The following is a 14,623-nucleotide window of genomic DNA, read 5'->3' on the forward strand; positions in this document are numbered from 1 at the left end:
CTGACATTTTTTTTCAAGTGTCTGCGTTTATGTTGGCAATTTCGTCATCTTTCTCAGTTATCTGTTGATTTACATCTTTGCAGTTGTATTTGTTCCGATCGTACATAAAATGCTTTCACGGATTATTTGTCAACTGCAGTCAAAAGCGATCGCAAGAAGGACTACACAAACACTCTCCCTTTTACAGTGCGTCTTAAGAGCATGACCATTTATGGTAGTGTACACTTTTCTTTGTGGGTTTTTGTTTTCGAACAGGCCTGGAGGAACTTCCTCATAGGACCAAACATGCACACTTACCGGATGTCGTATTTGTAATTGTTTTCTTTATAGCAGGTATACACAGCACTCTCATCAATGCTCTGTATTCACTGTTATATCTAGTTCCCATTTTGGTCGACTTTTTTTTTCTCCCTGACAGCTCAGGTGTTGTAGAACTGAAAAAACCCACCTGTGTATCTCTTAGAAAGGAATCTGTTTGCAACGTAAGTCTTTTGTTTGTGTGTGCCTCGTATATATATTTAGATTTTCCCCAATGTTCTTCGTGTCAGAGATATGACCTGATTGTTCACACATTCACACAAATCGCATTTAACGTGTGTGATGTCTTTTCTTCTTCTTTTTTTTCTTCTTTTTATATTTAGTCAAGTTTTGACTAAATATTTTAACATCGAGGGGGAATCGAAACGAGGGTCGTGGTGTATGTGCGTCTGTCTGTCTGTCTGTGTGTGTGTGTAGAGCGATTCAGACTAAACTACTGGACCGATCTTTATGAAATTTGACATGAGAGTTCCTGGGTATGAAATCCCCGAACGTTTTTTTCATTTTTTTGATAAATGTCTTTGATGACGTCATATCCGGCTTTTCGTGAAAGTTGAGGCGGCACTGTCACGCCCTCATTTTTCAACCAAATTGGTTGAAATTTTGGTCAAGTAATCTTCGACGAAGCCCGGGGTTCGGTATTGCATTTCAGCTTGGTGGCTTAAAAATTAATTAATGACTTTGGTCATTAAAAATCTGAAAATTGTAAAAAAAAATAAAAATTTTCAAAACGATCCAAATTTACGTTTATCTTATTCTCCATCATTTGCTGATTCCAAAAACATATAAATATGTTATATTCGGATTAAAAACAAGCTCTGAAAATTAAATATATAAAAATTATTATCAAAATTAAATTGTCCAAATCAATTTAAAAACACTTTCATCTTATTCCTTGTCGGTTCCTGATTCCAAAAACATATAGATATGATATGTTTGGATTAAAAACACGCTCAGAAAGTTAAAACAAAGAGAGGTACAGAAAAGCGTGCTATCCTTCTTAGCGCAACTGCTACCCCGCTCTTCTTGTCAATTTCACTGCCTTTGCCATGAGCGGTGGACTGACGATGCTACGAGTCTACGGTCTTGCTGAAAAATGGCATTGCGTTCAGTTTCATTCTGTGAGTTCGACAGCTACTTGACTAAATATTGTATTTTCGCCTTACGCGACTTGTTTTGATGTTATTTTTTAGCATGTGTCCAAATGCAGAGATACTTGGTTGTATTTCTTTTTTGGTACATATATGACATGACAACAACATCAGACATCAACATGTGTGATCTCTTTGTCTACAGGTATGAACGGAATGGACGTGTCGGACCGGCCAGGGGACGTACTGGACAGGGATGGCTACGGACACACGCCGCCCAGACAGAAACGAGTGCGGACGAGCTTCAAGCATCACCAACTGCGCACCATGAAGAGTTACTTCGCCCTCAACCACAACCCCGACGCCAAAGACCTCAAACAGCTGGCCCAGAAGACGGGACTCTCCAAGCGTGTTCTTCAGGTAGGCCTCGTTCATGTCTTTGTAAAAGAAATTCGGAAAGAGAACGACTGTCAACGTTTCTTCTTCTTCTTCAGCGTTCGACGGTTGTGTCCTTATAATCTTAGGCCTGCTGATTGAATGAACTCGCCGGTTTGGCGCAAGTCTTCCACAGTTCCCCAACGTTTTGTGTCGGGGGTTGTCCTCTCTGGCCAGGTGACGTGTCAACGTTTCAAAATCCAGGATAAAAAAACAAGAAATGTTAATCATTGGAACGTTTACCTTAAATCCCTTTTGACTGTGACCATCTCCTTGCACGAGATCGGTTCACAAACAAGACTAAGATGAGTCTCTTTCATTTGTTTTCTTCTTCTTCTTCTTCTGCGTTCGTGGGCTGAAACTCCCACGTACACTCGTGTTTTTTGTACGAGTGGAAGTTTACGTGTATGACCGTTGTTTACCCCGCCATTTAGGCAGCCATACGCCGTTTTCGGAGGAAGCATGCTGGGTATTTTCGTGTTTCTATAACCCACCGAACTCTGACATGGATTACAGGATCTTTTTCGTGCGCACTTGGTCTTGTGCTTGCGTGTACACACGGGGGTGTTCGGACACCGAGGAGAGTCTGCACACAAAGTTGACTCTGAGAAATAAATCTCTCGCCGAACGTGGGGACGAACTCACGCTGACAGCGGCCAACTGGATACAAATCCAGCGTGCTACCGACTGAGCTACATCCCCGCCCTGTCTCTTTCATTTGTTTTATTCGTTATATATTTATTTGTTTGTCGGTCTAAAATAAAGGCCTTTGAGTCGATGCACGTGAGAATGCTTTATTCGTTTTAGTAAACAATCAAACGTTTCAATAACAACATTACTTGATTTTTGGTCTTTGTGAAAGGCCTGATGAAAATGTAACGTTCGCGTAGTACTACACAAATGTGAAGGGGCCGTTCCGCACACGCTACGATGAACTTATTGATTTGACTCTTAATTGTCTGACGTCATGTGACCTCAGCTTGACTGAAGTCATAAGTAGTACGCATATCTTGGAAGCCGGGATTTGAAGTTTATTGGAACTGGTCGATTGTTGATATCGGATTGTGTTCGCTACTACTGCTGCAAAACCTGTATGGTTTACGGAACTAACTGTCATTTGGTAGTAGATCTTTTGAGCAGCCTCGATATTTGGGTTTCTGACAGACGATTCACATTGACAACTTCTCGAAAAATTTTCTTCCCCAACTTTTCACCGACATGTCGCCGTCAAAAATAAGTTTCAAATCCCTTTTGGCCCCTCCTGCATTATAACCACGTCATGTCCCAAATAGACACTAGTTCTGGGGACAGAAAAAAAAATAACATAGGTTTAGGCCTAAGGTAGGAGGAAGCATGACCAGGCTGTGACTGAAACTAAGACCGAGGTGAGGTGGCGAGAAAAGAAAGGTCAGAGTGTTCTGTACCTGCAGAGATCGACACGGTGAGTACAGTGAACGGGTAGCCAGTGTCACTTGATACCCGGGCCCTGCTCCGGTCCCCAAGGTGTTGCCACTCTCAACAAACTCTGGCCACGGATACGCCACATCACGGCCACCGCTACCTTTCTCAATGACCGTCAGAAAGGGGGGGACCACCCATGCTTGCCAAAGAGCCATCGTTGAACTGTGGAGTGTTTGCCCACAGCGGTAAGCGCCATGTTTGCTCTCCGACAGCTTTTCAATTTCTCAGCCCGGCTTCGCTTTCGACCAATCCGCTGCCGCGTACCATCCGGAGACGTCCTCTTCAGCCATTCAGGGGCGAGGTTTCAGGAGAGGTGCGTTAATGGCAAACATGGCCGGCATGCCACTCTCCTGGCTACCCTTTTGTGCCGGCGATATTTTGCTGTTTATTTTCGGACGGAGGCTGACGAGGTGATACAATAGCTAACTTTCTTCGCTTCCCTGCTTTCATTCACTTCGCGTGGACAAAAAAAAAAATGTGAAGAGGGATGTGCATTCTCACACAAGCGATAGGTGGAGAGATAAAGAAAGAAAGTCGAAGCGTCTTCAGTACTGAAGGATCTCTCTCCGCGCGTTTCAACAGTGTAGGGGAGGGGGGGGAGGGGTGTCTGGGAGATAAGTAAATGCCCAAACTTCGAGCCTAAAGCAAACCTCCCTTCTTTCTTGGTCCCTGCCACTTCACAATTGCTTCGAACTGTGCAAAGCAAAAAGGTGTTTGCCTCTGAACTTTGACACAACAAGCACTCCAGGCACGAGAACCTGTTTGTGAACCCCTCCCCCTTCTTTTATGGCCGTGTTGCGTTTCTGAGGCTTGTTGTCGAGGACGGAATGGAGGATCATGTTGAAGCTTTGTGCCTAATAGACCTCTCCTCCCATCTGATCAAACTGTGGGTTCTTCTTCATGCTCGCTGTGCTTGGCATAGCTCACCTGCGTTTACTTGGCTCCTGTGGTTAGCTTGGCATGTGTCTGATGGCCAGAAGAACCTGACTGGGTTTAGCCAGAGGTTTTAGAGGTTTCGTTCGCAACTAGAATGTAGTAACCGGGTATGTAAATGCTTATACGTAACAAGCACTTGTCGGAAAGGGTTTGTCAGGGCTCAAATGCAATTTACATTTATTGAAAAGACTTGCAAAGAGCTTGAGTTTATCAAACTGCTTGTGAAACATGAGGCTAGGAAATACGGAGGAGGAAAGTGTCAGATCAGACTTTTTTAATTTCAATTTCTATCTAATTTATTCACCAAACAAGACTCGGGATCCCTCTCATTCGTTCTGTTCTGTTCTGGTGAATCTGATTTCCATGTGCAATCGGGTTTTTTTTTAATTTTTTTAATGGAGACCTTGAAGTTGCGTTAATGATGCCTGACAGTCTGTATTTTCCACTTCTCTATTTCTGTCCGTCCGCATGTTCATCTGCGTGGCTCTGTCGTGGGCTTTTTTCTTCACCTTTCGCCTCCTTCGTCCAGATCTCGTTTTGTTTGCAACTGAGTCTGTCTGCTCAACTTCCATACGCTGTTCTTTAGAAACGTCTGTATAGAAATGTTTCGGGCGAAACTTGCACACAAAACCTCAGACCACCATCCCCACCCCGCCTAAAAAGCCCACCGATACCCGCTACCCTCAGCAAAAATTATATTCTCCACAAACGGTGTCCGCGTGTCCCCACAGAAGCCTTAGAGCGGTCGTCAAATATTTGCCTCAACACTTGTTGCTTCTGACAAAAGCAACGCTCTTCGCTGACACGCTTTGTGACTGCAGCGGCCGAAGGAGGGTGGGGGTGGGGATGGTTTAGGGGATGGGTTGGAATGGGGTAGGGGGTGAGGGGGACACAAGGGTAGGGGTTTGGGCCACGGGATGAAGACCAATGAAAGGGGGTGGGTTCTTTGGTACACCTTGGTGCATCAATGGGCATTGAGATGAGTAGAAGAATAATTTTCGTGAATCAGATCACCAGAAGTCGAAGTCAAATTTTTTTTTTTTACTGCAGAGGGATTTGGACATGAAGTCAACAAAACGCTTTCCTTGCAAATACAGACACCCCATGCACGCGAGCATTGTGAAAATGGACGATAGAATGCAGGTAGATTAGTTAAGTAAAAGAAAACACTATGGTGGAGTGCAAGCTATCAGAATTCACTTTGAAGTAGTTTGATATAAGGAAGACGTGAGTTTCCCCCCTTTCTGTCTCTGTCTCTCTGTCTCTGTCTCTGTCTCTCTCTCTGTGTGTGTCTCTCTCTCTTTCTATTTCTCTCTCTCTCTCTCTCTCTCTCTCTCTCTCTCTCTCTCTCTCTCTCTCTCTCTCTCTCTCTCTCTCTGAAAAAATAAAAACATATCTCTATAAAACCAAGAAATCAGAGTTCACGAAACGAAACCATACAGAAGAAAAGTTATAACATCACATAGACCCATGTGCATGGTGTAGATCTTCATACGAAGAGGATCTGCTTAAATATTCATGCATCCAAAGTAGTTTTCCATTCTTGAGCGGACATATTCGGTGCACGAAAGACAAACACAGAGGGTCACAGTTCAAGTGGTTTTTAAGGCATGAACACACATACATGACACGTCGTCGAAAACATGCCATCTAGCTTCCAGCGGAAGCGTTCTCTCTGCCATGTTTGTCACAGTACTCGAATAAACCGTTCAACTTGCGCTGTCTTTGTGCACTTGAAGAGCTTGGAAATGCACTGTCAATGACGAGTATGCAAGAGATAGTGAATCGGAAGGGTTCAAGTGTTTTAAAGTTTAGTGAAATGCGATTCAATGGACCTCCAAAACGTGACGGGCCGCTCTTCCTTTCTGTTAAGAGGTATGTCAGCATTTACGTTTTGGAGTCTCCTCCCAAATCGTCAAACGGTTGTAAGAAACATTATACAACTCTTGTCGCTTTTTTTAATGGGAGTGGTGGAAGGGGGAGGGGGGGCGAGGCGGGGAGAGACCGAGCGAGACAGACAGACAGACAGACAGAAACAGACAGAAACAGACAGAGACAGTGTGAGACAGAGGCAGAAAAACAGAAAAAGGCAGAGAGAGAGAGAGAGAGAGAGAGAGAGAGAGAGAGAGAGAGAGAGAGAGAGAGAGAGAGAGAGAGAGAGAGAAAGAGAGAGAGAGAGAGAGAGAGAGAGACAGAGAGAGAGACAGAGAGAGAGGCAGATAGAGAGATAGATAGACTTCTTCTTCTTGGCGTTCGCATGAGATAGACAGACAAACAAACAGACAGAGAGACAGAGACAGAAAGACACAAAGAGACAGAGAGAGACAAACTCAAACACTGACCAACTTCCAAAATTTTTTTTCATCACACACTAAGTTCGATTTTGCATCAAATAAAAATTTCAATCCTTTGTTTCAGGTTTGGTTCCAGAACGCCAGGGCCAAGTACAGACGCAACGTCCTCAAGCAGCAGTCGGACGCGGACGGGAAATCAGGGTCGACAACCCCTCCGGCAGGGGGAGACAGCAAGAAGGATGGTAGCGGCTCCATGACCGATCTGTCCAACACCCGGTCACCGGGGGCCCTGTCCGATATCAGCTCCACGCCTTCCCTGTCCGATCTGCACTCCAGTGCTGTGGATTCAGGAGGTGACCAGAGCTCCAGCTCCATCACGGAGTTGTTCTCCAGCACCATCGCTTCTATCAATTGACGCTAGGAGCCCGTGGAGGCTCTGGAACACAAAGGCTTGACATGGCTGTGGACATGGAGTGTGGGAAGCATGGTTCTTTTGCGGCGACTACAGTGCTGGTAGATTGCTTTTGGCGAAGAAATCAAATGGCTGACGAATTTTGTTCTTGATATTAATTAGGCAAAGTCGACTTCGTGAAGGCTTTTTTCTGTTCGAAGCTCGCTGTCCAAAGCTTTTTGTGGAGTCAGCTAAGGGCTCAATGAAGAACAGTCTTTGCTGAAAACAGAACAGTGGTGACTGCGCGTGAGAAAAGAAGGCTTTACTGAGACAACATGTGAACCTTACTTTCGTTGCTAAGACACCATTGCTTGCAGACTTTTGGGTCTAGAGACAAGACTGCTGCCGAACTTATGTTACGGAGACAGCACAGGTTTTGATCTTTAAAGAACACTGATGGCAAAGTTACGGTGTTGAGAAAAGACTGTTAAGGAAGTGTTGTTGTTGAGACGAAATTATGAGTGGTTGCACTACCGCAACAAGAGGTATGGCAAAGAAAATAAACGGCCACCATGATTTTGGTGCACAGACAAAAATGCTACCGAGGTAATGCGCACAGGAACTTTGCTACCAGATTCTTGTCATGGAGACAAAACGGCTATCACATTAATTTTTGGAACGAAGGCGATAATGTTACCAAAGCAATACACTTTCCGATGTTTGTTGTGGAGAACTTTAATTATCATTGTTGACAGAACTTTGTAGTAGGGATACAACTGCTACTGTTGTGCAATGGTGAAACGAACCATCATAGTGGAACAAGAATGAGACACACCTACAACCACACATAACATGTCCCAACTGGCAAACTCTTTTTCTAGAGACCAAAAGTTATTCATATTAGTAAAGATGTAGTGGACAATATCAGTGTCGTTTTGGTTCAGAAGCAGGCAGACTGCCAGTGTAGTACTTGTGCAATTTGAAGTACAAGAACTACATTGACGAAAAACAATGAGATCCACATGTATTGAAAACCGACTTTGGATTCTAGGGGGGGGGGGGGGGGAGAAAGTGAAATCTTCTCGAACATACAACATGTACAGTGTACTCCAAGTGGCTGACGTTTGAACTGGAGAACTTGTAGCCCACGCTAACGAATTGTCCACCGAGAGGTAGCAAGGCCCTAACCGCAGCCATATCAAAAACAATCAGCACATCCGACTTTAAACGGGACCTGGGATCCTACAATTTACGTCCCCTTGTACATGTAGCTTCTCGGAAAAAAGTGTACAACTTCAACACACACAACTGCGTGATGCTTTGGATGCAAATACACTGTGCGTGAAAAATACACACTCGCTTGAACCACGATGTATACCCTCAACAAGAATGTGTGCAAAGCAACATGGTCGCCACCCGGCTGCGTCCTATTTTTAGAGTTGTACTAGTTGTGCTTTGTAACAGTGCAGAGCGTTTCTTTTGTCTTTGCAATCTCAAGCCAAAGTAACTGTAAACTTTATGTTCCTACAGAAACAGAAAGTATGGTCCGAAGTACTTCAGTGTTGCTGAAGATTCCACTGCGAACAGAGTACAAGAAACTCTGTCGCTAACTTCCGCTACGAATTTGTGTGACTGGATTCTAAACGTTCACCAGTGTTGAGGCATATCGAATTATTTCTTCACAGCTACAGAATCAGGACATCGATTTCTCGGCCCATGGACTGAGAAAAAAAAGGACACTGAGGAACTCCTGAGCATGAATGTTTGGATTCGTTCCCGGTCCATAAACAATCATTTTTCTAAATCACCAAGTCGACCGGAACAAATCATAAAAATGAAGCGATTTCAAAACTGATCGGTTTGAAGGCGGATGCCTCAAAAATACCAGTGGAAGATTTTGACATTGCCAGCTTTTGGTGTATCGACACTTTTGCTGAATCCAAATCAAGAATATTCATCATACCCGACTCATCATCAAAGATCATTTTTGGATTAGCTGAACGACTGAAGAATATATATATACATGTATATATATCTATAATATTGAATGATTGTTTAAGATTGATTTTGATTTAGATTTTATGAGTCTTGAGCTTTATCGAAGACACTGTACCTATTTATATAGGTTAACTTTCAAGTTATCTGCCCTTTTATTATCTGTTTGATAAAGATTCTTCGTATATATACATGCAATTGGCATATGAAATCTGGCAACTATAACATTATTGGACTGTCTGTCCTCTCGATACTTATACCTGGTTGTTTTGCCAGATTGATTTAACCAAATCGCGTTTATTGTTAGCAAATAATACTATGTTTATGTGTTCGCATTTATATTTTGTGTATTAAGAGAATAAGCTGCGAAGACCCATTTTTCCTCATCATAGAAAATTGTTTTAATTTAAGACATTGTTTTTGCTTCATGTCTACAATAGTACGCAATCTTTTACCGTTGTGACAACGTTCAATTAAAGACACAAAAACTGAGGCAATGATGTCTTTCTTGGTATACTAAGCTTGTTATCATTTACTACAATGCTGGCATTCTTTATATAAAGTCTTTGATCGTATAAAAATTATGCAACGTGGTTTTGCTTACGGTATAAGATTTTAACTACCTAAGTTTTGTTACGTTTTTTCTTTAGCTTAGTACGTGTAAGTTTACAAAGCAGTTACATCGCCTCCCGATTATACTTACATACAGACAAACAGAAAAAAACACGCACACAGACACACACATACAGACAAACGCAGACACACACACACACGCACACGCACACACCCACCCACCCACACACGCACACACACACACACACACACACACACACACACACACACACACACACACACGCACACGCACACACACGTAGTGTTATATCCAAGTTACCTCCCACTACCAATCCCACTGTACTATATAAATGACCGCATTAATTCATTCGATTAAATAAAAAACACTCCGTCCTCCAACCTGCGCCATTGACAGATTCAAGAATCAGCTTTGTCCATCATGTAATTTTTTTCAGTCCACGATTATTATGGCGTTTTCATTTCTGCTAATCTATATTTCCGCGAACGCAAAAACAAGTTTTCGAAACGATTCACTCTCCAATATTTTTTGGTAACAAATGAAACCGTCCATGAAAATTTGTTTGTGTGTGAACAGCTAGCTTTGATAAAAACACCGGGGCTCCCTTCATGATTCCTTGTTTTGCTACGAACTCAGCTGCATTGTGGAAAGCACGCGATTGTTCAATTTTGACAAACACTTACTGCTACATCACAATCAAATTATCAGTTCAAAATAATATGTTCGTTTAGCGCGGATTTTCTGCATATTCAATGGTCCAGGTATCATCACGGTTTTCCGTTATTTCGTCTGGTATCTTTTTATTTTTTTAATTGCCAATTAACGGGTATGTTTTTTGTTTTTTTTATGAGTTTCAATACCTCATGCTAACGTTGATTTTGGGTTTGCTTAGGGGATTTTTTGTATTATTTGTTAAAGCTGAAGCTGTGTCACAAATATCATTGAAGATAAAAAAAAAAATTAAAAACCTGGTCTATTTTTCATCATAAAGATGCACGGGGTGTACTTGTATAATCATTTGTGAAATGTTGGCTCTTGGGTGAATGTACACTTAGCACGCAATGTTCGATTCTCAGTAAGTGTAAACACAAGCGTTGTTTTGGCTTGACCATACCTGCTAGATTCATGTGCCACATACGATACCCGTCTTTCAATCATTTTCAACTGAAATCCAAAAACGAAACTTACTTATCTATGAGAATTATCGAAACGGTTCATTTTACACTCTTGTCTCTCAAAGTGTCGCTTTTAATTAACTGTTTTTCAGTTGTCACGCTTAACGGAAAAAACATGTTACATATACTTATCACTTCAAGATTTGAAATGAACAAATGTGTTGGTCTATTTATGTTGCTGTTTGACATTGTTACCGTTCACAAGCCCTTGCGTTCTTGTTTGTTTCGTGCCTGAGACAATGTACCCCTGCATGTATGGCTTTGTGGATCTTTGGTCTGTGCATACAGATTTAAATTTGTTTACATTTGTGTCAATGAGAAAATATGGTCCTTGGTACAGTGTGTGTGTGTGTGTGTGTGTGTGTGTGTGTGTGTGTGTGTGTCACATTTGAATGGCGTTTTAAAGAAGAAGAAAAAGAATACTCCGTTCATAGCACAACTTCTTTCTGTGTTTGTATATACTTTGTTCAGAGTATGTCTTGTGACGTCAGTTTTGTTTTTAGGTGGGGAATATTTCTTGGGTTTAATGTGATGTTTGATTGCAGGATAATAATGATACACAACGCGTAAATAATATCGTGACTGTTTATTTTATTATATTTTTTTATCAACGGGCTTGCTGTGTTGCAAATTCCGGAATAGTCTGAATTATTTTAGTTGAGACAATTTTTTTTTCGGAGTTGTTTTAGTGTCCAACTGTTCATCTGTAACGAATGAGTGCAAAGTTATCAGAAATCTTGCAATTCATAAAAAAAAATCTCATTTAAATATTGGTTCGATTTTCGATCAATGTTGTTTATCTCATTTATTCATCTCGTTTGTTTTCTACTGAAGTCTTTTGCATTCTCTTTTTTGATGGGAAATATCACGCAAAAAGACACTTTCTGAAGTGTAGATGCTAACAACATTTTCATGTTTGTTTTGAAACAAAATATTACGCAAAATAACAACACCTTTTAAGTTTACATGCATGTTCATTTTAGTTCACGGCTTTTCCTTTTGTTAAGATAAGTTAATGCGCGACTATGAAAATGAAATGCGCTTCATAGTTAGTACTACTTTAACTTACGCCTACTATATTAAGGCCAATATCGAACATCCTCACAGCAATTTGATACATATGATACTTGCTTAAATCTACGCATATTCGTTTTAGTGCGCGAATCTTCAAGGGAAACGCATAACAGAAAACAAGAAAAAGAAGATATGTGCTTTATTTGCGTTTTGTCCCTTTTTTATTTATTTTGTTATCTGTTTTAGTCTTTGAGTTACTTTTCGAGAAAAGTAATAATATTATTATTTGTTACCCTTCTTAATTGTTTTTAGTTTTTTGAGGCAGTGACTTGATTATGTTGTGTGTGTGCAGAAGAAAAAAAGTGCAAGATATTAGTCTGTAAGATTGTCAGTGGTGTTTTCAAAATAAATATTTATATCAGTGATGTTCAAAATGTGCATCTTCATTTTTGTTTGTCGGTTATAACTTTGTCGTTTTGTCCATTCTGAAAACACAATAAATACAGTCATTTACAACCCTCCAAATATGACTAAGCTGTCTGCCAAAAAACAGTATCCCCATGTCTATTCTATACTGGCACATCCCTCCCCCCCCCTCCCTCCCGGCTGTTAATTCTAGGTGCTGCTTCGGCTATCTTTTATTACAGTCTTTTTCAATGAACTGAATGATTTACTGATATACTGTACTAGCGAAGACACCCCACATGCAGCACGCAAACTGGATGTCCTTGTCTAGCCGCGGAGTAGTCAGGGGCTCACATCCATGAGAGATGGCATAGGACAAATGTCCTGGACAATGCAAAAGTGATAGGACATTTGTCCTGAACAAAAATGAATCAATAGGATTTTTGTTCGCAACAAAACGTAAATTAAAACGTTAAAAAAACGCGAATAGGGGCAACTGTCAACCGACTTGAACCATTTAGAGTTGCGACCCTTGGAAGCTCTTCTCTATAAAAAAAAAAAGCACATAAAGTCTCCCCAAGTTTCGTCTGCTTGGAGAGACACATCGCTTCGCAAAACATCGATAAAATAGCAAATCAAACTACTGTAAATTGGAAAGTACTGACAATGCCCGGATCAAATGACAATGACCACTTTGTGACAAAAACAATAGGACATAATTATGTCCTCTTGCATGAAAAATGTATAGGACATTTGGACAAAATATCCGTGTATGTCCGATGTCCGACGTGGATGTGAGCCCCTGTGAGTAGTTATGATATTTATACATGCAGTGTTCAAGAATCCCCTTTTATTTTAATTATGGGTGTTTGATATACGGATCATTGAAGCAACAGATTGACTGTTCGGTTTCCAGCTGATAAGGCCAAAAAAAAAAAAAGGTCTGTTTACGGTAACATAGGCCAAAAAAATAGGGTCGGTAGGTCGGGAATTTTTTTTTTCTTCTTTTTTTTGGTCCAAAAAACCATATTTTTACGTTATTTTGCCCAAAAAACAAGGGTTTTTTTGGGTTTTTTCCCAAATGCCAAAAAAAGTCTAGGGTCGCGCGAAAAAACTAGGGTCGGTCGGGTTACCGTAAACAGACCTATTTTTTTTTGGCCTAAAACACTGCGCATAATTTCAAAGTCGACGTTTTCATTATTTGCACGAGCATGTTTGTTTTTGTTTTGGCGGAATAACAAAGGGTTACCATTCACGAAGGTTTAGAGTTTAGCCACAAGGTATATATACATGCATAACTACTGTGTTCGCATAACATTACTGGCTGTCGTATTTGATGCAACTGAAAATCAGTCCGAAGCAAACGATTTCAACAACATTAATATTGCTGTCGTATGGGTGAGCACGCAATCAGTCGGTTTTAATCTCGTATAGTGATTGTAATGTTACTTGTTAGAGGTATTTTCTGTAAAGTTATTGTAAAATGAATATGATAATGATACACAACGCTAAATAAAAGGAGATGAAACTGTGTAATTTATAGATAGCTTAATCAGAACAGATAGGAAACTTTACTGAAAGTTTGTAAGCTTTACCCTTGGAGATGGAGTAACTTAAGCAACTCGTTTTGGCCTTTTGGCGGCCAATTATAGTTTTTAGTTTTTTGTTTGGTTGTTGCAATTCTTTCTTTCTTTGTTTTCTACTAATTTGTCATTCGATTAGCAGTACATTTTTGCATAAGAAACAATACCTAATTTCCCACATTCTTTCTTTTTTTTGTTTTCTTTCTTGCAATGTCAATTAAAATGTCCAAGAAAGAACATATTCATAATATTCCTATACGCATCCCACCGATTATACCCCGCGCCGATTGATATTACCTGGATTAAAATACAAAACGCTTTACGAAACACGATCAAATGCATGTATATAATTATAATTGACGTTTAGTGAGCTGTGTACATATTCATTCTGTTGTATGAATTGTTTTATTGTGTTCATATGTGCCGTACAATAACTAGACTGCAGGAAAAGAGAAGAGAAAATATATAATGTGGATGAATTCGAACGAGATGCCCTTGAGTGATAAATGTTGAAAATAATTCATATGAGTTGGTGTTTGGATTCAAAACTCTGTGTGTGTGTGTGTGTGTGTGTGTGTGTGTGTGTGTGTGTGTGTGTGTGTGTGTGTGTGTGTGTGTGTGTGTGTGTGTGTGTGTGTGTGTGTGTCTGGTGTGTGTGTGTGTGTGTGTGTGTGTGTGTGTGTGTGTGTGTGTCTGGTGTGTGTGTGTGTGTGCACACGTCTGCGGGAGTGTGTGCGGATGTGTATGTCAATGTGTGTGTGTGTGTGTATGTGTATGTGTGTGTGTGTGTGTGTGTGTGTGTGTGTGTGTGTGTGTGTGTGTTCGTGTCTGTCGTACGTTTCTCTTTGTGTCTTTGTGTACGCAAACATATCTGCGAGCCTGTCTGTCTGTCGGTCTGTCTGTTTACTTGTTCGTTTGGTATAAATATCGTGT

General features: G+C 40.9%; 1 protein-coding gene across 1 annotated transcript in view; it reads left to right on the plus strand.

Moving 5' to 3' along the window:
- The window catches only part of LOC138949071 (LIM/homeobox protein Lhx9-like), an 85,120-nt gene extending 77,493 nt beyond the window's left edge, over positions 1-7,627 (plus strand). The window contains exons 4-5 of the mRNA XM_070320803.1: positions 1,615-1,829; positions 6,660-7,627. Coding sequence (XP_070176904.1) covers positions 1,615-1,829; positions 6,660-6,950 — 506 coding nt within the window. The 3' untranslated portion in view covers positions 6,951-7,627. The remainder of the gene's footprint in view (positions 1-1,614; positions 1,830-6,659) is intronic.
- The last annotated feature ends 6,996 nt before the right edge of the window (positions 7,628-14,623 follow it).

The sequence above is a fragment of the Littorina saxatilis genome, linkage group LG15 (genome assembly GCF_037325665.1).
Source record: "Littorina saxatilis isolate snail1 linkage group LG15, US_GU_Lsax_2.0, whole genome shotgun sequence".
NCBI classification, from domain to species: domain Eukaryota; kingdom Metazoa; phylum Mollusca; class Gastropoda; order Littorinimorpha; family Littorinidae; genus Littorina; species Littorina saxatilis.